Raw genomic sequence first — 27373 nt, forward strand, 5'->3', positions numbered from 1 at the left:
TACACTGCACCACACACACCCACATACTTGTACACACTTTTACACTCACAACTAGGTCTGAGGTACACAGTGAAAATGTATTTGCTGGAGATCACAAGGAGTAAGTACTGGAACTGACATTTTAAGTACAGTATGAGCAGTGCTTCATCACCATTTTGTGAATCAGTGTGTTGAAATACTGTATTGCCATATGATCGACAGTTTATTGTGCCATCTTTTTTGTTTTGGATTGTTTTGAAGATTCATTCTTGCAGGTGTGGGTCTATGCAAAATTCCTATGTGGCACAATCATTGGTGTGTTTATTTGCTCATGCTTTATTCTCTGCTGTTTCTCATGGGCACTGCATGTTTCTCTGTGATGTGTTAATACAATGACAAAAGTAAACGGCGAGTCTGGCCCCAAAATCACACTGTGGTTGCTATTTTAACAACAATGTGTATGTTCAAGGGAATAAAGTATATGGCTTATTTATAAACGGTGTGCAGTTTGGTGCCAAGAAGAAACTGTTCTAACTGGCACATTTACCAGAGTTGGCAGGCAGAGTTGTACCAGTCGGGCACTGCTCAGATGCACTAGTAGTAATTACGCCACAACAGCCAGGCATGTTTCCGCCTCTTTGCAATTCAAAGATTTAGAATTTCAACCCTGTTTGTCATTTGAAAGTTGTCTACAATTTCCTTCAATTTGGAACGAAAGTTGTATACATTTGTCTTTTAATTTACGGATGCGCTGTTTTGTCTCTTCATATCATTATTGACTTGCTGAAAGGCAGTTAATAGTTCTGTGTGCAGTAACATTCATTCTCACAATGCTAGAAAACATTGCAGATCATCACAGTGGTGTTCGCAAACATAATCGTAACCGGTTTTAGAAGAATTGCAGGGGTCTAATTGGTAAGTGTGCCAGATTTACCACCGACTACCATTTAATGTAAGTGAAATGGGATTGGCTGGTCCAGTTGGGTAAAAGCTTTTGACATGTTGGTGTCACCGCCCCAGGTGTTACCTCATTAAGTTCAGAACAGCCAGGAAATGGATCCAAAAGTGGCGCCCGGGCAAGAGAGAAAAATTATTGTTCTGCCCCTCGGAGGTTGTTTGTCAGTCATTTTTCTCACTTATTCCATTCGGTGGCCTGGAAATAACTACTTTTAGGGCCAAAATAAGATCTCTCTATTTTTTTAATGTTTTGTGCAGAATGGCAGCGACAGTTCCCAGACCAAACAAGATTCTGAATTGCTGAATACACTGCTGGGTTTGGAACAACGTTGCAATACTTTGAAAGAGGAAAATATCTTACTGGTGAGGTTGGTTGGCTTGTAATGGTGGTGTGCTTGCTTTATGCACTGATATATTGCCCACGTACAGTACACACACGAAATGTAAGCTAACCTCATATCCGCATCTGACTAATTTTCTGTAATGAGCCTATAGTACACCTCAGTCTGGCTCTGCAGCACCATTTCTTTTTCATTGCCGTAATAATGGCTGCTAACCTGCAGGTCTCCATATTTTCTTGTACTTTGTATGTAGCAATATCAGACTGACACCCTTGTATAAGGCTTTACAACAGGCAGTATTTACAAAGCATGCAATGACTTTCCCAGTCGGGTCCACATGTCGCTTTGCAGCGGCATCCTACAAAGACCAGTAGCCTCAAACAATAAGTACAGACAGTCGCCCTACAGGACATGGTGGCACAAACGCTGGAACATTTGTGTGTTCACATATAGGTGTGCAGAGAGTAGAGCAAAACAATGTTGCGGGGGGTGGGAAAACAACGGTTCAGAGGGGATGGTCCTCCCTTTGAAACGCATATGTAAAGAAAACATCACCAAAATGTAACCCAATAAATATATTGGTGCCATTAGTTAATTTTGTCCTTTAAAGAGGCAATCCAAGCGGCACTTAAAAAATCTTTTTTTTTTAATTTATTTTTTAATTTTTTTAATATATTATATGCAGGCTTTGATTACCTTTTATTGAAAACGTATTACCTAAGCTGCCAGTCGATTATTTCTCCCGTGATCGATCAGCAAAGATCCTGCTTTTCAGGGTTCACTAAATGGCTCCCTTTCAGTTTCAACCAATCCTTCAGTCCGTGTGACTGAGCAGCTACAATGTATTCTTATATTACTAAAGAAACATTATCTATTGTTACAGTTTGCAGCTCAAACTGCTGGGAATATTGGCAATAGATTATCACAAACAGGAAAGTGTTACAAAGATCTTGCACTGCTGGACAAGTGTGCTAAAACCTTCAGAAATCAAAGGATGCTTCGTATTTTAAAACTAATTAAAAATGGCATTAAAAGTTGAATAATAAAAATAAAAAAAACAGTAAGTATTATCTAATACTACAGAACTGATTTTTTTTTTATAAAGAAACATGTAGGATATTGCTTGGATTGCATCTTTAAAGGGACTGCATATTTATATCTCACAAAAGTCCAATATAAGGCCTTGGACATGGTAAAAAATACCTTGCTGAGCCAGCACACTTACCTCCTGCATCTGGTATGTGTGTGGCTTTAGCAGGCGTGTGCGGAAGCGTTCTGAATTGCAGCCAACAGATTAATTTAAGTTTTCGCGCTTACAGGAGCAGAGGGCCGGTCATGTGACCGCAAACAGCCAATGGGAACGAGGGACTAGCCCCGCCTCCCACCACGCCTCCGTCCCGCCTCCCAAGCGCGCTCGCGTGACAGGACGCAAAAAAGCTCCTGCTTGAGCAGGCGGGGCTGAGCACGAGCGCTGAGAAGCGCGGCTGGTATTTCCATGTCTGCGGCCTAACATTGTGGTGATGTACTCTGCACACACTTATGTAAATAAAGAAACATTTGAGCGTTTATGTGGCACCATATCCTGTAGTGCGGCAGTCTGTTTCTTCATATTGTTTTTGTTTTGTACATCCTCAGCACACATGCAAAACTTTTGAGCGTGTACATGAGTTTTCATGGTCGCTACAGCATCTGCTGCCATTTTTGTGCATAGCTCTCCACACAAACTAAGCTATACAAGTTTACGCTACAGCTCACCTTTTTTCAGAATTAGGTTATTGTAGAATGTTTTAAAGGACTGAGAGAAAATGTACTGACCCATTGTCTACTTCATTCTCAGAGGAAGAGCAGTTTTCCTGAGACAGAGGAGAAGGTGAAAAGGCTAAAGAGAAAGAACGCAGAGCTAGCTGTTATAGCCAAACGCTTAGAGGAAAGAGCTCAGAAGCTCCAAGAGGCCAATCTAAAAATGGTAAGTGTTATCCTCTCAAACCCAGTACTTTTGAAGCATTGGACTAAAGAAAGTTACAGGCATTCTATTCCATCCTGTGTTCGGTGACGGATGTCTGTTAATGATCACTTTTATTTTACAAAGCGATGCTCTCTTGACCTGCAGGTTAACACTCCCGTACACCTTAAGGGAGCTAGTCTTGAAGAGTGCAAGAAGGCATTTGCACGTCAACGTGCTAAGGACATGAGTGACCAGGCCAGTGCCCTGCTGGCAAAAGACAAGCAAATTGAATCATTGAAACAGGAGTGTCGTGAGATGCACGCCAAAATAGCAGCTGGAAAGGTGAGCGTGATTTAGGGATCTGACCCCAACGAGAGGCAGATATGTATTTTGTCAGGTGTTTTGCTGTATGGATTTTATACAGCGATCATGCAGAATTCTACTAGGTTTTGAGGTATTTTAGATATGCTCTACATGAGCCATGATCGTTTTCATCTGAAAGGTAAAAATAAAAGATTTCACAGATGTTATACGATCATAGTGCATAGCATAGCTACACATGCTTTTCAGGTGTTACAGAAATTGTCAATCTAAAGAATGTGTTCTCACAACCCAGGGGGAGCATGTAGGAAAAAACACAAAACTAAGTGCAGACTGTAAACTTCAGTATGGCAGTGTGTGAGGAGACTTGGCTCTTGTGTAAAGCCTACTCACAGGATGGCAGATAGGTAAGGGCAAAAGCTGGATTTGGTGAATCGGTGGTGTCGTCTGACGTTTTAGCGCCTATTTTGTCAAATCTAAAGAATGTAGCAGCACTCAAGGTTGCAATAATCAAAAGTATATTTATTACAGTACATATTCTGGCTGATGTTTCAACCCACACACTAGGGGCCTTCCTCGGGGCTCAATCCCTTCTGCCCATGCCCTCTTAAATACAGCACTAGGCATATAATCGCAAAGATGGTGCCAGAGGTCTCTACCGACACTGCGAGGATCTCCCTACGGGTTCTGTAGAGAGACATACTGAGACCTGTAATTCATTCAAGACGTCTCCAACAAGTGCCACGTTTTAGTTAATTTCAAGGCTACACTTTCTCCCTATATATGTAGATGTAGGCGTTTGGGGGAAATGAATGAGGTGAAATGTAAAAAGCCCGCAAATGAAGGTGTCAACATACACCATGGTGCAAAAGGTTTCTTTATGTGATATATACTTCCCAAGATTCTGTAATCTCTTCACAACCCTTTTGCAAACTAATTTTTGTGTGTGGTTCATGGCCAGAAAAACCTTGGTAATCACGAAGAAACAAAAGCAGTTATTAGCATTTTTTTTTATTTTTAGAACCATCATAAGAAGGTTTTTCTATAATGCAGGTTACCTGTTGCTAGGCGCTGTTCTTAAAACGCAGCAGGGGGATGTCATATTCAGCAGCTGTGCCAATTTTCCCTTCATCCTCGGCTGTTTCGTGAAAGAATTAAAAACAGCAGGTGCATTGTCCAAGGATACCTGGAAATTGACGATGAAACTGAAAGAGTTTTTCTATCTAAAAGCTCAATCAATACATCTAGCACCCAGTTATTTTATAGTCGCTGGGCTTGGAGTGTACAAAGATTAATGGAAATGCTCTTGGTAAAATGAGGCAGGATTTGCAAGCCCCCTGCTGGTGCTTTACATTAGAACACGTTTTTTTTCTTCTTTTTTCTGCCAATGTCACCTTTGAAAGCAGGCACATGCGTGGTCCTTTTATTTTGGATCTTTCTTTCCTCTCTGTGGTTCTCAGGTAATTTGCCTTTCCAATATTGTACCTTTGTGGGATTGAAAGAAAAAGTCAATTTAAAAGGCAACATTTACTAATGGAACCAATATATGTAATAAGTTAAATTATGCTGATTTTTTTTTTTTGGGGGACAAAATTCAGAGTGCGGTGACATTATCAGTGAGCTACACCATCAGCCCCAAGATACGCCATCAATCTCCCCTTTCTGTCTGTGTAGTGAATAATTGCATATATACAATACTGTACTTACACTTGAGACTTTTTGAATCATACAGACAACCCAAAAATAACCAACGTTCACCTCTGTTCTAAGTGCAACTGCATCTTTACAATGCCCCTCTCCTGCTACCTCCAAATAATGTTTTCTTTTGCTGGTGAGTCATTCCTCACAACATCACAGTGAGCAAATGCATTCCACTGCTGCAATGTTATGACGTCACCAGTGATAACTGGCTGGTGGATAAGAAATGTATCTGCAGCCACTTTGATATCGCCTAGAAGCCCATGATTCCTTGAAAAGGCAAAATCATGTGGTTTGCTTTTTAACATGCCCTTTTTATGCTGTAACTATGTTTCAGTGGTATCAAATTTACTGCTGTTCCCTATCCTCGGAGATCCCTGTAATACTGGCACATGGTTAAATGTGTCGTATAAATATCAGGGGTGCTATTAATGAAACTACTACGCTCCTTAATTTTCCAGATGTGGGACATCAATTGCTTTTAATTGTTATTTGAATGTGAACATCACATAAAACAAACTGATAAATGCCAACACAGAAAATGAGCTCCTATTTAATTACTCTTATACATTAATTAATTAAACTAGGTTTATAATAGGAATAATTACTTGCTTATTGATCCGAACATTGTAGTAGGTTTCTAACTGGTTAGTAAAATGCACTTTGCTTTGCCACTGATCCAGTCTTTACCTGACCAAACAAGATACACATAATAGCTGTACTAGTCCATTGGAATATATGAAGGAAAATGTATCAACTCAGCTCTTGTTTGTTATCCTTTGTCAATAGACTATATTTAATACTAGCTGAGAGCCCCGGCGTTGCCCGGGATGTTTGTGGTGTGGGGGTGGCATTTGGGTGGGGAGTGGTCCACGCGGCCCATGGCGGTGTGCGGTGGTACTGCTGCTGTGGCTGTACTGATGGTGATTGTATCGGTGTGCTGATTTGGGAGGGTTTGTTGCTGATGTAAGGGTGCGGATGTGGGTGTGCCGATGGGGGAGGTGCGAAGGTGCCAATGTGTGGGTGCTGATGGTGTTGATGGGGGCTGGGAATGGTGGGGAGCCGAGAATGGCAGTGTGCTGAGGGGGCATGGGATACCGGTGTGCTGATGTGGTGGTGCTGGGGATAGTGTGTGTGTGTGTATACACACGTGTGTGTGTATACACGTGTGTGTGTGTGTATACATGTGTGTATACATGTTTGTGTGTGTGTGTGTATACATTGTATGTGTGTGTATAAGTGTGTACGTGTGTGTGTACGTGTACGTGTGTGTGTACGTGTACGTGTACGTGTGTGTGTACGTGTGTGTATACATGTGTGTGTATACATGTGTGTGTATACATTTGTGTGTGTGTATACATGTGTGTGTGTATACATGTGTGTGTGTGTATGTATATGTGTGTGTGTGTGTGTGTATACATGTGTGTGTGTGTCTACGTGTGTGTGTGTATGTCTACATGTGTGTGTGTATGACTCCATGTGTGTGTGTATGACTCCATGTGTGTGTGTATGACTCCATGTGTGTGTGTATGACTCCATGTGTGTGTGTATGACTCCATGTGTGTGTGTACGTGTACATGTGTGTGTGTGTACGTGTCTACGTGTCTACGTGCGCGTGCGCGTGCGTGTCTCCGTGCGCGTGCGTGCGCGTGCGTGTGCGTGTCTCCGTGCGTGTGCGTGTCTCCGTGCGTGTGCGTGTCTCCGTGCGTGTGCGTGTCTCCGTGCGTGTCTGCGTGCCTGCGTGCGTTTGCACGTGCGTGTCTACGTGTGTGTGCGTGTCTCCGTGCGTGTGCGTGTCTCCGTGCGTGTGCGTGTCTCCGTGCGTGTGCGTGTCTACGTGCGTGTGCGTGTCTATGTACGTGCGCCTGCGTGTATACGTGCGCCTGCGTGTATACGTGTGCCTGCGTGTATATGTGTGTCTGCGTGTACACGTGTGTGTGTCTGTGTGTGTACGTGTGTGTGTGTGTGTGTATACGTGTCTACGTGTGTGTGTGTATACGTGTGCCTACGTGTGTGTGTGTGTATACGTGTGCCTACGTGTATACGTGTGTGTATATACGTGTGTGTGTATACATGTGTATACGTGTGTCTGTGTGTATACGTGTGTCTGCTGTGTGTATACGTGTGTCTGCTGTGTGTATACGTGTGTCTGCTGTGTGTATACGTGTGTCTGCTGTGTGTATACGTGTGTCTGTGTGTGTATACGTGTGTCTGCTGTGTGTATACGTGTGTCTGCTGTGTGTATACGTGTGTCTGCTGTGTGTATACGTGTGTCTGCTGTGTGTATACGTGTGTCTGCTGTGTGTATACGTGTGTCTGTATAGGTGTGTGTGTGTGTGTGTACGTGTGTGTCTGTGTACGTGTGTGTTTGTGTGTGTGTGCCTACATGTGTGTGTCTACATCTGTGTGTGTGTGTCTACATGTGTGTGTGTCTACATGTGTGTGTGTCTACATCTGTGTGTGTGTCTACATCTGTGTGTGTGTCTACATGTGTGTGTGTGTGTGTCTACATGTGTGTGTGTCTACATGTGTGTGTGTGTGTGTGTCTTATGTATAGAGATATATATATAGTGTGTGTGTGTGTGTGTGTGTGTGTGTGTACGGAGGGATCAGGCTGGAGATGAAGGAATGTGTGGGGGGGGAGGTGATTACCTTACAGTCGGCAGCATCTTCCTCGTGCAGGCCGGGAGACGGACCCTGCAGTCATCTGGTACGGAGGGGCAGGGATCGGACGGGAGCCGGACAGAGGGCATGTGGAGGGGGGGGGGGAAGCTGCAGGGAGAGCAGCACGGGGAATGTGGAGGGGGGGGGAGAGCAGCACGGGGCATGTGGAGGGGGGGAGAGCAGCACGGGGCATGTGGAGGGGGGGAGAGCAGCACGGGGCATGTGGAGGGGGGGAGAGCAGCACGGGGCATGTGGAGGGGGGGAGAGCAGCACGGGGCATGTGGAGGGGGGGAGAGCAGCACGGGGCATGTGGAGGGGGGAGGGGGGAGAGCAGCACGGGGCATGTGGAGGGGGGAGGGGGGAGAGCAGCACGGGGCATGTGGAGGGGGGAGGGGGGAGAGCAGCACGGGGCATGTGGAGGGGGGAGAGCAGCACGGGGCATGTGGAGGGGGGGAGAGCAGCACGGGGCATGTGGAGGGGGGAGAGCAGCACGGGGCATGTGGAGTGGGGAGGGGGGAGAGCAGCACGGGGCATGTGGAGGGGGGAGGGGGGAGAGCAGCACGGGGCATGTGGAGGGGGGAGAGCAGCACGGGGCATGTGGAGGGGGGAGAGCAGCACGGGGCATGTGGAGGGGGGAGAGCAGCACGGGGCATGTGGAGGGGGGAGGGGGGAGAGCAGCACGGGGCATGTGGAGGGGGGAGGGGGGAGAGCAGCACGGGGCATGTGGAGGGGGGAGGGGGGAGAGCAGCACGGGGCATGTGGAGGGGGGGAGAGCAGCACGGGGCATGTGGAGGGGGGAGAGCAGCACGGGGCATGTGGAGGGGGGGAGAGCAGCACGGGGCATGTGCAGGGGGGGAGAGCAGCACGGGGCATGTGGAGGGGGGGAGAGCAGCACGGGGCATGTGGAGGGGGGAGAGCAGCACAGGGCATGTGGAGGGGGGGAGAGCAGCACGGGGCATGTTGGGGGGGGGGTGAGCAGCACGGGGCATGTGGAGGGGGGGTGAGCAGCACGGGGCATGTGGAGGGACCCTCCTGCAAGGCTGGCGGGAGCCCCCCCCGCTGGCCTCCACCTCGAGGTGAGGCAGCGGTGCCGAGGAGCGTTGCAGGCGGCGCCGGGTAGGCTGGGCTTTGCTGTGAGGGGGGGTGGGAGAGGTGAGGCGGTGCCGAGGGGGCCGAAGGGGGTGAAGGGCAGGGCCGGGGGGGAAGGGCATGCCTGAGGGGGGTGGGGGGTGAATGGCATGGCCAGGGGGGGGGTGAAGGGCATGGCCAGGGGGGGGGGGGTGAAGGGCATGGCCGGGGGGGGGGGGGGTGAAGGGCATGGCTGGTGGGGGGGTGAAGGGCATGGCTGGTGGGTGGGTGAAGGGCATGGCTGGGGGGGGGGGGTGAAGGGCATGGCTGGGGGGGGGTGAAGGGCATGGCTGGGGGGGGGTGAAGGGCATGGCTGGGGGGGGGTGAAGGGCATGGCTGGGGGGGGGTGAAGGGCATGGCTGGGGTGGGGGGGTGAAGGGCATGGCTGGGGTGGGGGGGGGTGAAGGGCATGGCCGGGGGGGGGGTGAAGGGCATGGCTGGGGTGGGGGAGGGTGAAGGGCATGGCCGGGGGGGGGGGGTGAAGGGCATGGCCGGGGGGGGGGGTGAAGGGCATGGCCGGGGGGGGGGGGGTGAAGGGCATGGCCGGGGGGGGGGGTGAAGGGCATGGCCGGGGGGGGGGGGTGAAGGGCATGGCCGGGGGGGGTGAAGGGCATGGCCGGGGGGGGGTGAAGGGCATGGCCGGGGGGGGGTGAAGGGCATGGCCGGGGGGGGGGGTGAAGGGCATGGCCGGGGGGGGGGGGTGAAGGGCATGGCCAGGGGGGGGGTGAAGGGCATGGCCGGGGGGGGGTGAAGGGCATGGCCGGGGGGGGGTGAAGGGCATGGCCGGGGGGGGGGGGTGAAGGGCATGGCCAGGGGGGGGGTGAAGGGCATGGCCAGGGGGGGGGTGAAGGGCATGGCCGGGGGGGGGGGGTGAAGGGCATGGCCCGGGGGGGGGGTGAAGGGCATGGCCGGGGGGGGGGGGTGAAGGGCATGGCCGGGGGGGGGGGGTGAAGGGCATGGCCGAGGGGGGGGGGGTGAAGGGCATGGCCGGGGGGGGGGGGTGAAGGGCATGGCCGGGGGGGGGGGTGAAGGGCACGGCCGGGGGGGGGGTGAAGGGCACGGCTGGGGGGGGGGGTGAAGGGCACGGCTGGGGGGGGGGGGGTGAAGGGCACGGCTGGGGGGGGGGGTGAAGGGCACGGCTGGGGGGGGGGTGAAGGGCATGGCTGGGGGGGGGGGGGGGTGAAGGGCATGGCTGGGGAGGGGGGTGAAGGGCATGGCTGGGGAGGGGGGTGAAGGGCATGGCCGGGGGGGGGGGGGTGAAGGGCATGGGTGGGGGGTGGGTGAAGGGCATGGGTGGGGTGTGGGGGGCCGAAGGGGGTGAAGGGCAGGGCCGGGGGGGAAGGGCATGCCTGAGGGGGGTGGGGGGTGAATGGCATGGCCAGGGGGGGGGGTGAAGGGCATGGCCAGGGGGGGGGGGGTGAAGGGCATGGCCAGGGGGGGGGGTGAAGGGCATGGCTGGGGGGGGGGTGAAGGGCATGGCTGGGGGGGGGTGAAGGGCATGGCTGGGGTGGGGGGGGGTGAAGGGCATGGCTGGGGTGGGGGGTGGTGAAGGGCATGGCCGGGGGGGGGGGTGAAGGGCATGGCCGGGGGGGGGGGGGGGTGAAGGGCATGGCCAGGGGGGGGGGGGGGTGAAGGGCATGGCCAGGGGGGGGGGGGTGAAGGGCATGGCCAGGGGGGGGGGGGGGTGAAGGGCATGGCCAGGGGGGGGGGGGTGAAGGGCATGGCCAGGGGGGGGGGGGGTGAAGGGCATGGCCAGGGGGGGGGGGGTGAAGGGCATGGCCAGGGGGGGGGGGGTGAAGGGCATGGCCAGGGGGGGGGGGGGGTGAAGGGCATGGCCAGGGGGGGGGGTGTGAAGGGCCGGGCCGGGTCAGGTGAAGGGCCAGGCCGGGGGGGGTGAAGCGCTGGTCCGGGTGAAGCGCCAGGCCGGGGGGGGGGGGGGGTGAAGGACCGGGCCGGGTGAAGGACCGGGCCGGGTGAAGGGCCGGGGGGGTGAAGGGCCGGGCCGGGGTGAAAGATCCCTTCCCCTGCGGTTACTTACCTCGCACCGGGCCGCGCTCCTCCTCCTCCTCGGGTTCCTCTGCGGTCTCCGTTCCCCCCGGCGAGGCGGAGCTGAGACGCTCAGGTGAGGGGGGTGTATGGGCCGCGGCCCGTGCAGCTCCCAACAGAGACAGCTAGGCCTGAGAGAGCCGGAGCAGCGCGCGCGGGGATGGGGAGCTGGGGGTGCGGCCTCTAGGCCTGAAGGTGAGAGCGTGCTCTGCGGGGGGGGGGGGGGGGCGAGCACCGGGGGAGAGAGGGAGCACCGGGAGAGAGGGTGATGTTGAGGTCCCGCGGAGTGGTGATAGGGGGGGTTCCGTTGTTGCGGGCCAGCCGCCGGGAAGGGCGGGGGGGTCAAGGTCGGGCAGCCGTTAGGAGGGTGGAGTGTGTGTGTGTGTGTGTGTGTGTGTTGAGGAGTGTGTGTGTGTGTGTGTGTGTTGAGGAGGGTGGAGTGTGTGTGTGTTGAGGAGGGTGTGTGTGTGTGCGTTGAGGTGTGTGTGTGTGTGTGTGTGCGTTGAGGAGTGTGTGTGTGTGTGCGTTGAGGAGTGTGTGTGTGTGTGTGTGCGCGTTGAGGAGTGTGTGTGTGTGTGTCCGCCCCTTTGGCCCGTCACTCCGCCTCAGGCCAATGAGAAGTGTGCGGGGGCGGCCCAAGGGACCAATAAGATTTCCCCTAGGGACACCGGACATCAAGGCAGGCAGGCAGGCATGCATGCAGGCAGGCAGGCATACAGTGCTTTCACTAATATAGTATAAGACTAGCTGATATACCCGGCATTGCCCGGGATTACATTTTCCCGCTCCCCCTCTGTCTCCGCTCCCCCCCTTCACAGCTCCCCTCCCCCTTTCACAGCTGCGCACCCCCCCATTCATATCTCAGATTCCCCCCGTTCACACCTCCGTTCCTCTTTACAGCTCTGTTCCCCCCCCTTCACACCTCCGTTCCCCTTCGCACCTCCGTTCCCCCCCATTCACAGCTGCGGGCTCCCCCCCTGCATCCCACATCACACTCCACCCCCCCTGCACCCCACATCACTCTGCACCCCACATCGCTCACCCCCCCCCCCCCCGGCACCCCACATCAGCTGCGGGCGGGTGCTGTGTGTCAGGCGGGGGGCCGGGTGAAGGTGAGGCGGCGTCTGGGTGTAGGTTGTCAGGCGGGGGGGCGGGTGTTGGGCTGGTTGAGGTGAGGAGCGGCGGCTGGGTGGTGTGTCTCAGGCGGCAGGGCGTTGAGGCGAGGCATCGGCCGGGCGTTGAGGTCAGGCGGCGGGCGAGTTGTGCGGCGGCGGGGCTTTGTGGTGATGAGCTGCGGACGGGTGCTGTGTGTCAGGCAGCGGCCGGGTGTAGGGTGTGAGGCGGAGGTGAGGAGCGGCGGCAGGGTGGGTGGTGTGTGTCAGGCGGCGGGGCGTTGAGGTGAGGGAGCGACGGGCGGGTGGTGTGTGTCAGGCGGTGGTGCGGTGAGGAGCGGCGGTTGAGGTCAGGCGGCGGGGCGGGTGGAGGTGAGGAGCGGCGGATGGAGGGTGTGAGCGGCGGGTGGGGTGGATGGTACCTGGCGGTCTCGCTAGGTGTGGTTTGCACTGATGTGGGTTTAGGGAGTTCGCTGCACGGCGTGTGTCTCTTGGTCAGAGGGGCACGCGGCGTGAGGAAGCTGAGGTTTAGGGCGTGTGTAGCCCTGTTTGTGACGTCACCCCACCCCGCAGGCCAATCAGAGCGGGAGCCACCGCCAACCAATCAGCAACAAACCACAGACAAACAATTTTTCAGTTTTATATATATATAGATTATGTTTTTGGGAGCTAGCCTTTTCCTTGATGAGGTCATAGATATGGAGTATGGATTGGAGGTTTTCTTGAAAAAAATATATAGGCTACAAGAGAAAAAAAAATGTATAATCTGTTTGTTGTTCCAGTCATAACTTTGGTTTTGGTTCAATTAATCAAGTGATGGTTAATATAAACATGGCTATTTCTCAAAGTCTCCGAGCTGCAAAAGAGGGGAAAACGGGGGCAAGAAACGGCACCAGATTCATCAATGAAAGATATTTCCATTCAAAGCCATTTGATTTTTACCTTTAATTAATCTTGTGCAAAGTCTTTGCTCCAGTTTTGTCTCACTTATGAGGCTAAGAAATTTTGATAAATAATTCCAAGTGTGTTTAAGTTTAACCTCATAGAGTTTGTTAATGTGCAAGATACCCCATGTGTTTGTGCAGTCATTTGTTCACCAGAATTAAAACATTGGTCATCTTTAGTTCCAATAATGTACATTGAATATTTTGACCCTCCCAAATAAAGCAAATGGGTTGGAACTGCAGTGTTTTTCATCTTAATTGTTTTACATATTAGTATGGACAATGCTAAAGTTTTGAGTTTGCTTCACTATAATGAACACTATTCAAATAGTGTATCATGAATAAGGTTTTAAAAGCACTTAATGTATTTTTTACATAATTAAGTAGATTAAATCCTATACTGATGGTCCTTGCTATCTATCCGTCGTTTCGTTTTACGATGAACGGATTATCCAATGCGTCACAATGCATGCATGCATGTATGTATGTCTTTATATAGCGCCATTAATATACATAGCGCTTCACAGTAGTAATACACATGGCAATCATATAAATAACAAATAATACAAATAACAGAACATGGGAATAAGTGCTTCAGACATAAAAGTAACATTTAGGAAGAGTCCCTGGTTCGAAGAGCTTACTATCTAATTGGTAGGTAGGAAGAACGTACAGAAACAGTAGAAGGGCATTCTAGTAAGTGCGTCTGCAAGGGGCCAAGCTTTATGTATCAGGTCTATAGTATTATCCACGGAGCTACTCATATGCTTCGTTAAGCAGGTGTGTTTTAAGGTGGGTCTTAAAGGTGGATACAGGGGGTGCTAGTCGGGTATTGAGGGGAAGGGCATTCCAGAGGTGTGGGGCAGTCAGTGAGAAAGGTTGAAGGCGGGAGAGGGCTTTAGATACAAAGGGGGTAGAGAGAAGACATCCTTGAGCAGAACGCAAGAGTCGGGATGGTGCATAGCGAGAAATTAGGGCTGAGATGTAAGGAGGGACAGAAGAGTAGAAAAAACAGGATATTCAGCTCTCGTGCTGTATGATGGTGTGGATGATCCCTTTGCAGCATGTACATAAAGCGTCTCCCCAGAAACTCTCAAATCTAGGTGAACCCCCCTTAGAAAGGGGGGAGGGCACCCTGAAATACAAGATAATAAAAAATGCACAAATGCGCACCAGGGATTAGTGGAAGGTAATTTATTAAAAATACACACAAACTCTGAGGGGATCCAACCCCACCTAAGAACAGCTGTGCAGCTGGACGGCTAAGTACTACCCAGGAGAACACCTGATGGTGACTAAACCCTAAGCTGCACAGTTTACAAATACAGTAAAATTTATATAAAAACACATGAAAGAAAAAAACAAACATGAAAACAACCTATCAACAGATTTGTATAGAAACCGGCCATAAGGTTGGGCACTGGCAAGGGGAAACGGACACTCACACTGAGACAGTCAGTAGACTCGCGGTGGCTGCACAGGATCCGGATCTCGGCACCGCGGAGATGGAAAAAACCGCTGCTGTCTCCTGCAGGCTCCATCTCAGCTTACCAGCATACACGCGCAGGATGACCTGTCGTGACCTCTATGCGTTTCGTACCAAGTACTTCGTCAGTACGAAACGCATAGAGGTCACGACAGGTCATCCTGCGCGTGTATGCTGGTAAGCTGAGACGGAGCCTGCAGGAGACAGCAGCTGTTTTTTCCATCTTCGCGGTGCCGAGATCCGGATCCTGTGCAGCCACCGCGGGTCTGCTGACTGTCTCAGTGTGAGTGTCCGTTTCCCCTTGCCAGTGCCCAGCCTTATGGCGGTTTCTATACAAATCTGTTGATAGGTTGTTTTCATGTTTGTTTTTTTCTTTCATGTGTTTTTATATAAATTTTACTGTATTTGTATACTGTGCAGCTTAGGGTTTAGTCACCATCAGGTGTTCTCCTGGGTAGTTCTTAGCCGTTCAGCTGCACAGCTGTTCTGAGGTGGGGTTGGATCCCCTCAGAGTTTGTGTGTATTTTTAATAAATTACCTTCCACTAATCCCTGGTGCGCATTTGTGCATTTTTTATTATCTAGGGACAGAAGAGTGTAAAGCTTTAAAAGTGAGGAGAAGAATTGATTGTGGGATGCGGGATTTGATAGGAAGCCAGGAGAGTGATTTCAGCATGAGGAGATGCTGAGACAGATTTTGGAAAGAGTAGAGGGATTCTGGCAACAGTGTTTAGGATAGATTATAGGGGAGGCAGGAAGGCCGGACAGCAGGAGGTTACAGTAATCGAGACGGGAGATAATGAGGGCGTGTGTCAGAGTTTTAGCAGTCAAGCAGCAGAGGAAAGGGTGTATCTTTGTAAAATTGTGGAGAGAAAAAAGTGACGGATTTTAGATACGTTTTGAACGTGAGAGGAGAATATGAGAGCGGGTCGAGTCTGACCACTAGGTAGCGTGATTGCGCTACAGGGTGTATGACAGAACTTCTAACAGTGATGTGGAACAGGTAGTGGGACCAGGTTTGGGATGAAATATGAGGAGCTCTGTTTTTGACATGTTGAGTTTGTCGGCGGAGGGCCATCCAGGATCAAGTACATTTGTGTGTCGTCAGCATAGAGGTGATATTTGTACCCAAGAGATGTGATTAGGTCACCTAGAGAGAGTGTGTACAGAGAAAAGAGGAAAGGTCCCTGGACTGAGCCCTGGGGGGGTACCCCCACAGAGAGATCGATGGAGGAGTTGTTAACAGAACAGACACTGAAAGTATGATGGGAGATGTAAGAGGAGAATGTGAAGGAGGAGGGGTGGTCCATGGTATCAAATGCTGTAGAGAGATCGAGTGATATGAGCAGAGTGTAATGACCTCCGTCTTTGGCAGCATGGAGGTCATTAGTTATTTTAGTGAGGGCTGTTTCAGTGGCGTGAGCAGTACGGAAGACAGATTGTGTAGAGTCTAGGAGAGAATAGATGGTGAGAAAATGGAGCAGGCGAGAGAATACAAGATGTTCAAGGAGTTTAGAGGCAAAAGGCAGGAGGGAGACAAGTCGATAGTTAGAAAGACAGGTAGTGTCAAGCTTGCTGTTTTTGAGTAATAGTATGACTGTTGCATGTTTGAAGGAGGAGGGAAAGGTACCCGAGAAGAGGGAGGAGTTAAAAATCTGTGTGAGCGTAGGGATTATAGTAGGAGCAAGAGGTTTAAGGAAATGGGGGGAATGGGGTCAAGAGGGCAAGTGGTAGAGGGAGAAGAAGAGATCAACAGTGACACATCCTCCTCTGTGACAGCGGAAAATGAGTCAAGGAAGGCAGGAGGAGAGTTAGGAAGCGGTGTAGGGTGGGAGGAGTAAACAGAGAGGGATGTTCTGACATATGGATTCCACCTTTTCCTTAAAATAGTCAGCAAAGTCCTGAGATGAGATAGAGGAAGAAGAAGAGGCAGCTGAGGGTGGTCTGAGTAGGGAGTCAAAGACAGAGAAGAGTCGTTGTGGGTTACATTTGTGCGTGTTGATTAGTGAAGAAAAGTAGGTTTGTTTAGCCTGAGAGAGGGCATAATTGAAACAGGATAGCATAAATTTGTAGTGAAGGAAGTCTGCGAGAGTATGAGATTTCCTCCAGAGGCGTTCAGAGGAACGAGTGCAAGAACGCAGCATGCGCGTGTGGGAATTTGGCCAGGGTCTGGGATTCGAAGGGCGAGAACGACATAGAGAAAGCGGAGCATGTAAATCAATAGAGAAGGACATGGCAGAGTTGTAGTTCCTGACCAGGTTGTCAGGGTCTGGAGCAGGACTGAGAGAGGAGAGGGAGGAGCGTAAAGTGGAATCAAAGCTGGTGGGTTAATAGAGCACAGGTCTCTTCAGAAACGAGTGGTAGATGGAGAAGGGGAGAAGCAAGAGAGAAAATGAGATGAGGTGATGGTCAGAGAGAGAAACTCAATATCCGCCTCTCTCCGCCGCTGATTAACATGGGATTCACTTTCTAATGTCTTCACTATCCGCTGGCAGTTTGCAGAACGGATTCCGTCGGATAACCTAGGACCACCTGCATATGTTTTAATCTACTTCATTATGTGAACAAATGCATTCAGTGCTTTTACAATCCTATTTATACTATTTCCAGTGTTTGTGTGTGTGTGTATTTATTTATTTTGCCATTTGCCCATTGTGTCTAATATTCCCTCCACTAGGTGTCAAGTTAAGGTTTATCAAATCTGCATCTCTTTCCAGACAGTTACATACTGTAGTGACAGACAGCATCTGTGATCTATTGAGTCTGTACCTCTCTCCACAGGTAGTATAAAAACATAGTCAAGGGAGTGATCTACAGTATGGTCAGTAAAATCTATCCCGTAACCCAGAGTGACATAATAATAATTTAAAAAAAATATTTTCCTTCAAGCAAATTATAATACATGCAGAATTCACTTATGATGTGTATCCACTCTTTCATTTTTCGTCTGTATAGCTCTAATACCAGATACCTGCTGAATATAGGATATATGACCGCAAATTAGGTTCTGAACCAATTGTCTACCTACAATGCATTAATAATAATATCATACAGGATTTCCCAAGTTGGCTGAAGCTGAGTGACTTTGACCGCCTGCTACGTGAGTCTCAAAAGGAAGTGCTACGGTTACAAAGGCAAATCGCTATAAAATACTTGAAGGAGTCTCTTCAGTTCTCAGGGTCTGACTCTCGGAGCTCCCCTCCTCCGGACGCCATGTGCATTGAGACCTTGTTTCGTTCAGATCAGCCCATATCGTCTCCTAGCAAACTGATCAAAGCAGCATCAGGAGATGGGAACAAGGTGAGAAGAGAATGGTAACCCTTACATTTGCATACAGTTATTAATCAATCTGTGACAGGTAAGGCTGGATATCTCTTTCAGCGCCCAATCTCTGAGTTATCTGACTGGAAATGACAGAATCCGTATCTGAGTGCCAAGCAAGAGTTTTCAGTCACAGAGGTGACACACTGATTAATCTCTGACTTGAGTCATCTATACTTGAAAGTGCCCGGCCTTGTGTCTACATTTTTATTCCTTGTGCCAATGAAAACACTGCAGTGTCCAATGGAAACAGGCTTAGTGACCATGCTTAGTTGTATTAGTCACCCAGTGATAGAGTGAAGTAATAGTCATTTATAGTCTACAGCACAATGGTTATTACTCATGCAGTACATTGGAGTTGCAAAAGGGTGACCAGCTGTATAACACTATTTCCCAATTCTTACCATTGTGTTTCAGAATATAAAAGTAGACTACAAAAAAAAAACTTTGCCTCAAAATATTTTAAAATGAATACATATTCTGTACTGTAAAATAAAACTCTGCTATCAGACACTAGGCATCTGCATTTGATTTGTGATGTAATTTGTGATACTTAATTTTTCAGGTCAAACGAAGTGTGTTGAGATCCTTAATCAATACTTCTGGCTTTTGCTTCATCTAGAACAGCATAAACCTGTCCCTTTCATCCTTACTGCTGTCTAGTGAAGAGAAAAGGATAATATGCGCTTTTCCCAGAAGAAGGGGAAGACTGAAGAATTTGTACTAAATATCGATACATGGCTGGTGTCCAGTGTCATAAACAACATCACAAATCAATGTTAGCTGCCCCTTAACTCCAGAGAAGGAAATAAGGGTATAACAATAAGGTTTTTTTTAGATTTCTGTTTGTTTCTAAAGTAGAAGTACATTTTTTGCCTTTGGAAGATGTTTAGCCTGCTTTTAACCCCATCAGTGCCAACGATACCTGCAACACATTTCTTTGCTTTAAAATGGCAACGTAATAACTGATCAGATGTTAAACCTTTCTGTCTCAGAGGGGCTTGCAACTGAAAATATTAAAATGTAGCCACTGGTTTTTCTTATTCAATGATCAGAATCTTTAGGCAGGTAGAAGTGTGTAGTGACATTCAGTATTGCTTATTTCTGCAACATGGGAATTTATCGGTCTGACACTTATTTGCTTCGGGTGGGTGACCGACACTTGATACTTCTATTTTGGCTTGGAATGGCAAATCTATTCAACACGTACTACTTCCAGTAATACATTTGTTAGAGAGAGTGAGAATGATGTGCTCAGTATTCTGCCTGAAGCTTTCCTGGCTTAAGCTGTTCCCCTAGCTGGAGCTGTGTCAGGGTTATGAACATTAGGTAGCAGCATCCTGATAACACAGAGGATGCTCTTTCCTTTTCTAGCAAGGCTTGCACACGTAAATTCTAAAGGCGATGTTCCTTGCAGGAGAGGACCCCCCTCCTCTCCCTTTCCCTTCGCCCTCAGACGCTGGGCACTACCGAGAAGAGGATTTTGTGTGTGCTGTCACTCATGACACCTGCTAAGGACAGCCTTTAGGGATTTAAGCTCCTTCCACTTCAGCTGAAAGCACAGCAGATGTCAACAGGGAATAAACGGATGATAGACTAGGGATGTTGGCCCTGCTTAAAAACCATAGAGAGGCGAGGAAATGAAAGGCAGTTGCAATGTGGAAAAATAATTTCCTTGCTGGCCATCCATTCTCTCTCCTCTGCCCTTCTCCCCTGCTTGGCCAGTGGTATGATCCACTTAATCCTTTTGGTTGCTGTGGTAGCAGTGGGGATTGGGCTGCTATAGCAGGTAGGGCACACAGTGCTAACTCCTCTCTGCTCCTTGCTGCGCTGCAGGCATCAGGTAAAAAAACGCAGACTGCAGGTAGGGGTGATTTTAACTTGCATCAAGCGTTTACTTTTTTTGCCAAGTAAACTGGCGTGAGGAAGAAGTGCAGTAGAGGTTAAAGTGACAGCTGGAATATGCAGAAGATAAATATATAAACGGTGGCCATCCAATATTAACGATCCCTTATCTAAAACGAATTGTCCCTGGGATTGTAAATTGCTGCATAGGTCGGAGATTATGGGTTTAATAAAGGCAAATGTGTTGTAATTGGGAATTATGGATGTGATTTATTTATGTTGTGACTGCAACATGTGCCAAAAATGTATATTTTGCATCACTTGCATCTTCATTGTAGCAGCTGCATTTTAAACTGCCAGCACTAAAGTCCCTTATTTTCTATGGATCACATTTAAGATGATTGCCTATACAATGTTTTCCTTTTCTTCATATACATTGCCCAGGTATTTGGTGTCACTGGTCAAATTGCTGCATTTTTTAGTAGAAGGCTCATACACATGAGAAGAGAGAGCAGACAATGTATAAACACAATTCGCCATATTTACTAAGCAGTGCTATAGTCGATAAGAAACCTTCCGGCGCCGTTGGGTGTCTTATGCAATATAGCAGCGCATAGTAAGTATGAGCCCATATGAGACGCCTTGATTGTGGAAGCCACCATTTCAAATGTTAGAATAGCGAAATTTCAATCTTTCTGTGAAAACAAATTGAAGTAAACAAGAGATTATAAAGGGAACATAAAATATGATTTGTAACGATTTGTAGAAGTTAATTAGCTTTTTAATTTGTAGTTATTGATCATTAGCTGCAGAAAAGCCTTGCAGAATATGCCAGAGGAAGGCTGGGCCTACTGTAATAGTTTTTGCAGCTGGAAACAAGTCAACATTTTTCTTAACGTATTTTGTTATTCAAATGAAAAGCAGGCCAGCCATTGTAGGTCACTCAGGTTTGTGATGATGTTTTCCCTCTGTGGATTAAATAAAAGCTACTGGAGACTTTCTTGCCAGTGAGGCAATCTTTACTGGCTATATCGGTGTAATATTTTGGTAATTAGAAAACGGATATCCTTCAATAAAGAAAAATAATGACAGATGTATGTACTGTACAGTTTTTCATAGGCAACTAATATAATTACTGATATGTATCAGTGTGGAGTGGGGTGAGACAAGCAGGTCCCGTTACAGAATTCAGAAAGGGGTGAAAAAGAGGCTTCACAAGACCCTAGCATTGCTGTTCATTGCACATGCAGGGGAGCTGCTTGTCAGTACAAGGTTCTGTTGCATGTTTTGTATCATTTGGGCTGCGAAGGGACAGATTATTTTTAAAATACGAAAATAGGGAGAAACTGCCTGAGCAAGAAGAAAACTTGCAAAAACACTATGAAAAATAATGTTAAATTAATAAAGCATTCAGCACTAGAGAAGAGTGGATGGTGTACAGAGATAACTGATGATGGCCAGAAATAAATATAGGTGTATGCATTACTCTAAGCCACTGTTTTTCAACGGGGGGAAAAAAACTCTGTTGGCTGCTCAGTGGGGACACCCTGTGCTGCCTGGAGACATAGAGACTGTGATCCTCATCTCCTTTCTCAGCCGGCACAGAGGAGAACGAGAACCCTCTTCATCTTCAGACAGTGCAGGACGCTCCCACTGAGCAGCTGACAAGTTTGATGTGTGGGAGGGAAGGAACAATGGCTTTGTATGAATAGGAGAGTGGGATGGCTTTTTGAAGTGAAACTTCTTTGGTGGCACCTACTAAAGTTTGATAGGTAAAATCTCCTTCATGGGGATGAATATCCGTCACGGAAGAGACGCAATGGGCTGGTGTTGGGTGCGCATGCGCAGATGTGGCCGTAGCATGCGCTGTAATGCGCAGAAACGGCAGTAAACGGAAGTTATGTAAAGCGCATGCGTAAAGGCGACACACACACCCTCTCCTGTGACTATAAATATAGAAGTGCAAATAGCAAAAATGTTACACACCTATCATTTATCATTACAAAACAGAAGTGCAAAAGACGCAAGGTGTGTAAACATATAACAGATAAATTGTATATAGATTAATATAGTAACTTAGTGATTTAAAAAAAAACAGTGTGTGCCAATCATGCATGTTCTAAGTCAAAATTCTTGGCGTTTTGTCACTTATATTGTGTTTTGATTTTTATGAGTTACATTGAATGAAAGACTTTCGGCATTGAGCTACTTTACAGTACAAAATATATGTATGTTATTTTAGTTAACATAAGTCAATTATATCATGTCTTTCAAGTGATAGTATTGAAAGTTGGACACCAAAATAAATAACATACATTATACTCTAAAATCTCTTTCATTTAATTAAAAACATCACCATCACAAATACAATTTCTGTAAAAAAAACCCAGACAAAATACAGAAGTTTCACTTACAATGCGCGTGCTCAGCACACACATTTTTTTGTGTGGAATAGTGGAAGGTGGGCGGTGTAAGTCAGAGAAAAGGGTGAGTGACATACAAGGGTGCATGTGGAGTGTGTAGCAAGGAAGGCATGAGGGAAGTCTGAAGGTCTGAAGAGCAGGGGTGCCCCGAGATTTGGAAAATTCTTTAGGAGTGCCCCGCCTCAAAAAAAGTTGAGAAGCACTGCTCTAAGCTTTAACAATCCATACTTGCACCATATACAATTACTGTCCATCAGGCATGTATTTCTAATTGGGGCTGTGGAGATCAGTGAGTGACTATTATGATGTGGTCTAGAACCTTTGAGGCTGGTAAACGAATTCTTTCATTGCTTTGCATGAATGCACTCATGCATAATGTAGTGTATGTAATCCCGAGAAATTCGAAAGCTGTTAAACAGTTGAACAAAAATCTTTCAACATCTAATATATTATTACTTGACTATATTGTCACAATTCAATCTGAGTTTATATGTAAATCTATATATATGTTTTGCTCAGGAATTTGAATTAAGGAAGAAACGCAAAGAATGTGAAATCCTAGAGCAAGAAGTGAAGAAAAAGCAGAAGAAATGCGAAGTATTGGTAAGGAAAACATGCTTATAACATCTGTCGCTCATTTTCTTTCTTTTACGTGGTCATCTTGCCACTAATGCACCTGATGTTAAGCGTCTGAACATATTCTTGGCAAGGATATTTTCATTGGTAAACGTGCTTTTGAGGTGTTTCAGTATTAGGCTGGCTTTGTCTCATGCATCATGCCCATGCTGTTATCGTTAACATTGTAGGAATAAAATTACAAAGATTAACAAAAACATTCATATACATACTCTAGTGCAGGGGTGAGCAAACTTTTTATGCCGAGCCCCCCTTTTTATCCATGAAATCTCTCGGGCCCCCCCTGCCTGATGTAATAAAAATCACATGAAAAAAACCCCTTTATTAAACGGTATACAATGTAAATACAAATATGTCTAAGGCCGCGCATATAGTGCCCGCGACGTCACCCGTCGCCGCTAGCGAAAGTTGTATTTCGCTTTGCGGCGGCGTGGGCGACCAGGCCATTGATTGGTTCAGGGGCTGTCACATGAGGCGACAGCCCCTAAAAAATCAAATATTGCCGGCTTCAAAAAATTGCGTCGCCACGCTTACTATAAGCGCACGCGGCGGCGACAATGCATTTGTTTTCGGGCGACGTTGCGTCGCCGGCACTATAAGCGCAGCCTAAATACTTACATATTTCAACAGCTCGCTCTTGCAAAATTAGGCTGCGTCCACGCTGCCGCTGAGAGCGGTGACATCACCAACTCTCCAAGCATGAGCACAGGGTGTCCTGAATAATTTTGCAAGCACGAGCGGGGAAGTGTTTACACTTTTTTAAATTATTTCTGTACATTCATAGTGTGATTGATATAGTGGCAGCCTACCTTTCACTTGCAGAGGATCGCAGCGAAGCAGGTTGCCAGCGGAGGAGAGGAGGAACACAGTGCTATTGTAGGGCAGACACCGGAGGGAGGGGTGTTTGACATCACAGCGCTGGGGCATGCTCCTCCCCCGTTCCTCCGAATCACGTGGCCCTACCTGCACTATTCTGTTTGGCCGCGCGCGCACATCTTTTTCGCCTGCGCAATTAGGTTTTGCTGCACGCGCCCCGCCTAAATAATCTTGCACCCGGGGCGTCCCCCCCTCAGTTTGTGCAATGCTGCATTCAATCACAACACCCACACACACAATCACAACACACACAACCAACACACACACTCAATCACAACACACACACACACACACAGACAACCAACAGGCACAGCACTCACACACACACACAACACCCACTCAAATCACAACCAACACAGCACACACTCAATCACTACACACACACACACACACACAGTCACAACCAACACTCACATAATCACCACCAACACACACAACACTCAATCACAACACCCACACACACTCAATCACAACACACACACACAGACAACCAACAGGTACAGCACACACACAACACACACTGCAGTCCATATATATCCACACAAACACACATATACACACACACACATACATACACACACACACACACACACACATACATACATACATACATACATACATACATACATACAGACACACACACACATATACACATACATATACACACACTTATACACACATACATACACACACATTTCTACATATACACACACACATACATAATCTTGCGCCCCCCAGTTTGCGCACCGCTGCTCTAGTGTGTGCTTGGTAATTGTTATGTAGAGAAGTTAGTTAATTGATAAATTGATATAAAGTAAATCTATCCTTAATTTCTTGTTTGGTTTGAAACGTCAAGTTATTTCTGTTATATTGGTACGATGGCATTGTCATAATCGCTTTAAAGCAGCAATCTCTCCGCACGTTTATTTTTTCTTTAATAGAAACGGAGCCGATCAATGCTATTTGTAGCTCTAATGATCCCCCATTCCAGCGATAAGTAACTTTTTATGTGCCTGTGTTTCTGCTCACTATTATGAAAACAAGCCACATTCACATGGGCCAATAGGAACCACACTGTCATCAGGGCATGATATTGCAGCTTTCTATTGGATGACCCTTGCAGAAACCCTTGATTTTACTTTAATTTTACCAACACCTATAAAGGTAAATATCTTAGAAACCTGGAAGTCCCCAGAGCTCGGTATAATGTGGTTTAGCTCTGTTGGATCTCACAGTTCCAGTTTGGCAAAACAAATCATTATTCCAAAACTGGGGATTGCTACGTTAAAATGTTGCCACCGGGCATAACCTCGGCAAATTTGGCGCGCAGGCCACCCACAATGCAACACCAGGGATTTCCCTCTGGAAAATGTTGACCTCCTTCCCTCTTTAATCATTTCTTGGTAAAACAAATTGCGACCTTTTCCCACTGCAATATATAGACATACAAAATGTGGAATTGAATGCAAGTAATATATCTTGTCATTCAATGAAAAGGGATAACACAGTGGATGTATTATATGGTGTTTATATTTTAAATTGCTTTCCCCCAAAAAATGGCATTTGCAAGAGACTGGACTTCAGTTGTCAACTTCAATTCAAAAGGTCCCTGGTGCCGTCTTGCACATATATACGAGATACCTTATGGCACTCTCATACAGATTAGATATATATGTGTGTGTGTGTCTAGTTAGGACTCTTGTGCTACAGTATACCCCTGTGTCCTCTTTCCCATTGTGTCTCATTAACTCTCCTCCTCGCCCTTGTTGTGCTCCTCCTCTTCCTCTCTTCCACTATGCCTCCCCTGTAGTCGTCTTCCTCCCCTCTTACTGTTCAGTGCCAGAACTTCCCTCTCACGCACTGGGTCTCTTCCTGTGTCTTAGTCATAGTTTCCCCTTCTCTCCCTTACCCCGTTGGCTGCCCCCTCTCTTTTCTCTCCCTACACTCTGCTATACCCACTCTTCTCCACACCCCTCCAACCCCCCCCCCCCCATGGTTCAGGGCCCAAATCCAGGCCATAGCCCGTAATTGGGCCCTTAGGGGCTCCCACCATGTGCAACACAATCAAGAGAAGCAGATATAGTGATTATTACATCTTTAGTAGCAGGCATGAAATTAACAAACAAAAACACGCCATTAACTGTTTGAATAAATGTAACAACAAGTATTCATTGTAAAGGTTAAAAAAAGAAACCATTTGGATTGATTTTTTTTAAACGTGCTTTTTAAAATAAACTAAGTTTTAAAATAATTGAAACTCTATATATCAACATCAGATATGGTGTTAAGGGAGGGACTTAATGGAAAGGTGAAGACACAGGGCAAAGCGATCCACCATGAAAGATGGATGGTGCTATCCTGAGTAACGGAGGAGACGCATGTCAGTAAGCTCACTTCCAGATAGATTCAGAAACAGCAGTAGTATTGGTTCTGGGCAGATGCACTAAAAAGCAGCCAGACGGCAAGAATACAAATGTATGGCCTTAAAATTCTGAAACGGATGTTACTTTTAATTTACTGATTAACCCAAAGGAGGCAGATTTATATAATGAAGAGACAACTCTAACTTAACATTTCCAAACTTTGTCATGTTTATAGGAGAGCTATAAAGTTTATTTCCTGTCATTTTTCCTAAATATAATTTATATGTAGATTTCTATGTGCATATTTTAATGGGGAGAACTATTTGATATTCACAGATGTCCCAGGCTGTTATAACTGAGAATTTTTGTGGCAGGTTTTCTTTGTTCCTTGTGCATCAGCAAACATCTTTCAACTGTCACTTAGATCTGACTCTACAGTAATATCCTCAGTGTCAGTTTAGCAAAAAAAATTCATCGCATCAAGGCAAAAAACAAAATGTAAATTAGCAGGAAATGTGTGCCTAAAATATTTTTAACACACAACTCAATATTGAGTAGTCTTGCACATACTTTTGTGCAATTTATTAATGTCTTATTAAAAGGTACAGATGGAGAAAACCGTCTAGTTACTCCAGGGCAAGCTGGTAAACTGTGGCTAAACAAGCCTAAATAGTGAAGCTGTGTAGCGGAGCATATAAAGCGGAGTTGTGAGCCTAATGTAGAGGTACGTGCAGGGGTAGAATGGGTGCAGACCCTTGTCAATAGATATATTACAGTGGCTGCCTTAGAATGTCCCGATTCCTTAATACGAACTGGTATGGAGTAGCAAGTTACTCACGATTGGTACCGGTCCCCCCGCGCCTCCTGGCTTAGCGTCGCACCCAGAGTGGGTGTCTGACGTCCCTCCTCGGCGTCCGTCCGATCGTGATGATGCAAGATAGTAAAAATGATCAGCAGTACTGCCGCTCCTAATCCAGATCAAAAACTCACCAGTGGAGGAATATAAAAATAATTTATTGAACTACATAAAACTGATACATCCACAGACATGATGAGAACCTACTTTTTTTTTGTCCGTGGATGTATCCGTTTTATATAGTTAAATAAATTATTTTTATATTCTTCCACTGGTGAGTTTTGATCTGGATTAGAAGCGGCAGTACTGCTGATCATTTTTTCTATCTTGTCTTATTAAAAGGCCTAAAGGGAAGATGCAGCGGTATCAAGTATGAAATATGGTTGAATATATGGCAGTCAGTAAAACAATTGCTACATTATACTTTACTGAT

At 47.4% G+C, this 27373-nt stretch overlaps 1 protein-coding gene across 13 annotated transcripts in view; it reads left to right on the top strand.

The window, feature by feature from the left end:
- TSPOAP1 (TSPO associated protein 1) overlaps positions 1–27373 on the top strand; it is a 125081-nt gene that overhangs the window by 63306 nt on the left and 34402 nt on the right. For 10 of the 13 annotated variants that reach the window (XM_075594545.1, XM_075594547.1, XM_075594542.1 and 7 more), the window contains 5 exons: positions 1195–1299; positions 3115–3243; positions 3388–3564; positions 17675–17920; positions 22729–22812. In XM_075594545.1, coding sequence (XP_075450660.1) covers positions 1195–1299; positions 3115–3243; positions 3388–3564; positions 17675–17920; positions 22729–22812 — 741 coding nt within the window. The remainder of the gene's footprint in view (positions 1–1194; positions 1300–3114; positions 3244–3387; positions 3565–17674; positions 17921–22728; positions 22813–27373) is intronic. The other 3 variants (XM_075594551.1, XM_075594550.1, XM_075594553.1) reach the window with 3 other exon arrangements.

This window comes from Ascaphus truei, chromosome 3 (assembly GCF_040206685.1).
Source record: "Ascaphus truei isolate aAscTru1 chromosome 3, aAscTru1.hap1, whole genome shotgun sequence".
NCBI classification, from domain to species: Eukaryota; Metazoa; Chordata; class Amphibia; order Anura; family Ascaphidae; genus Ascaphus; species Ascaphus truei.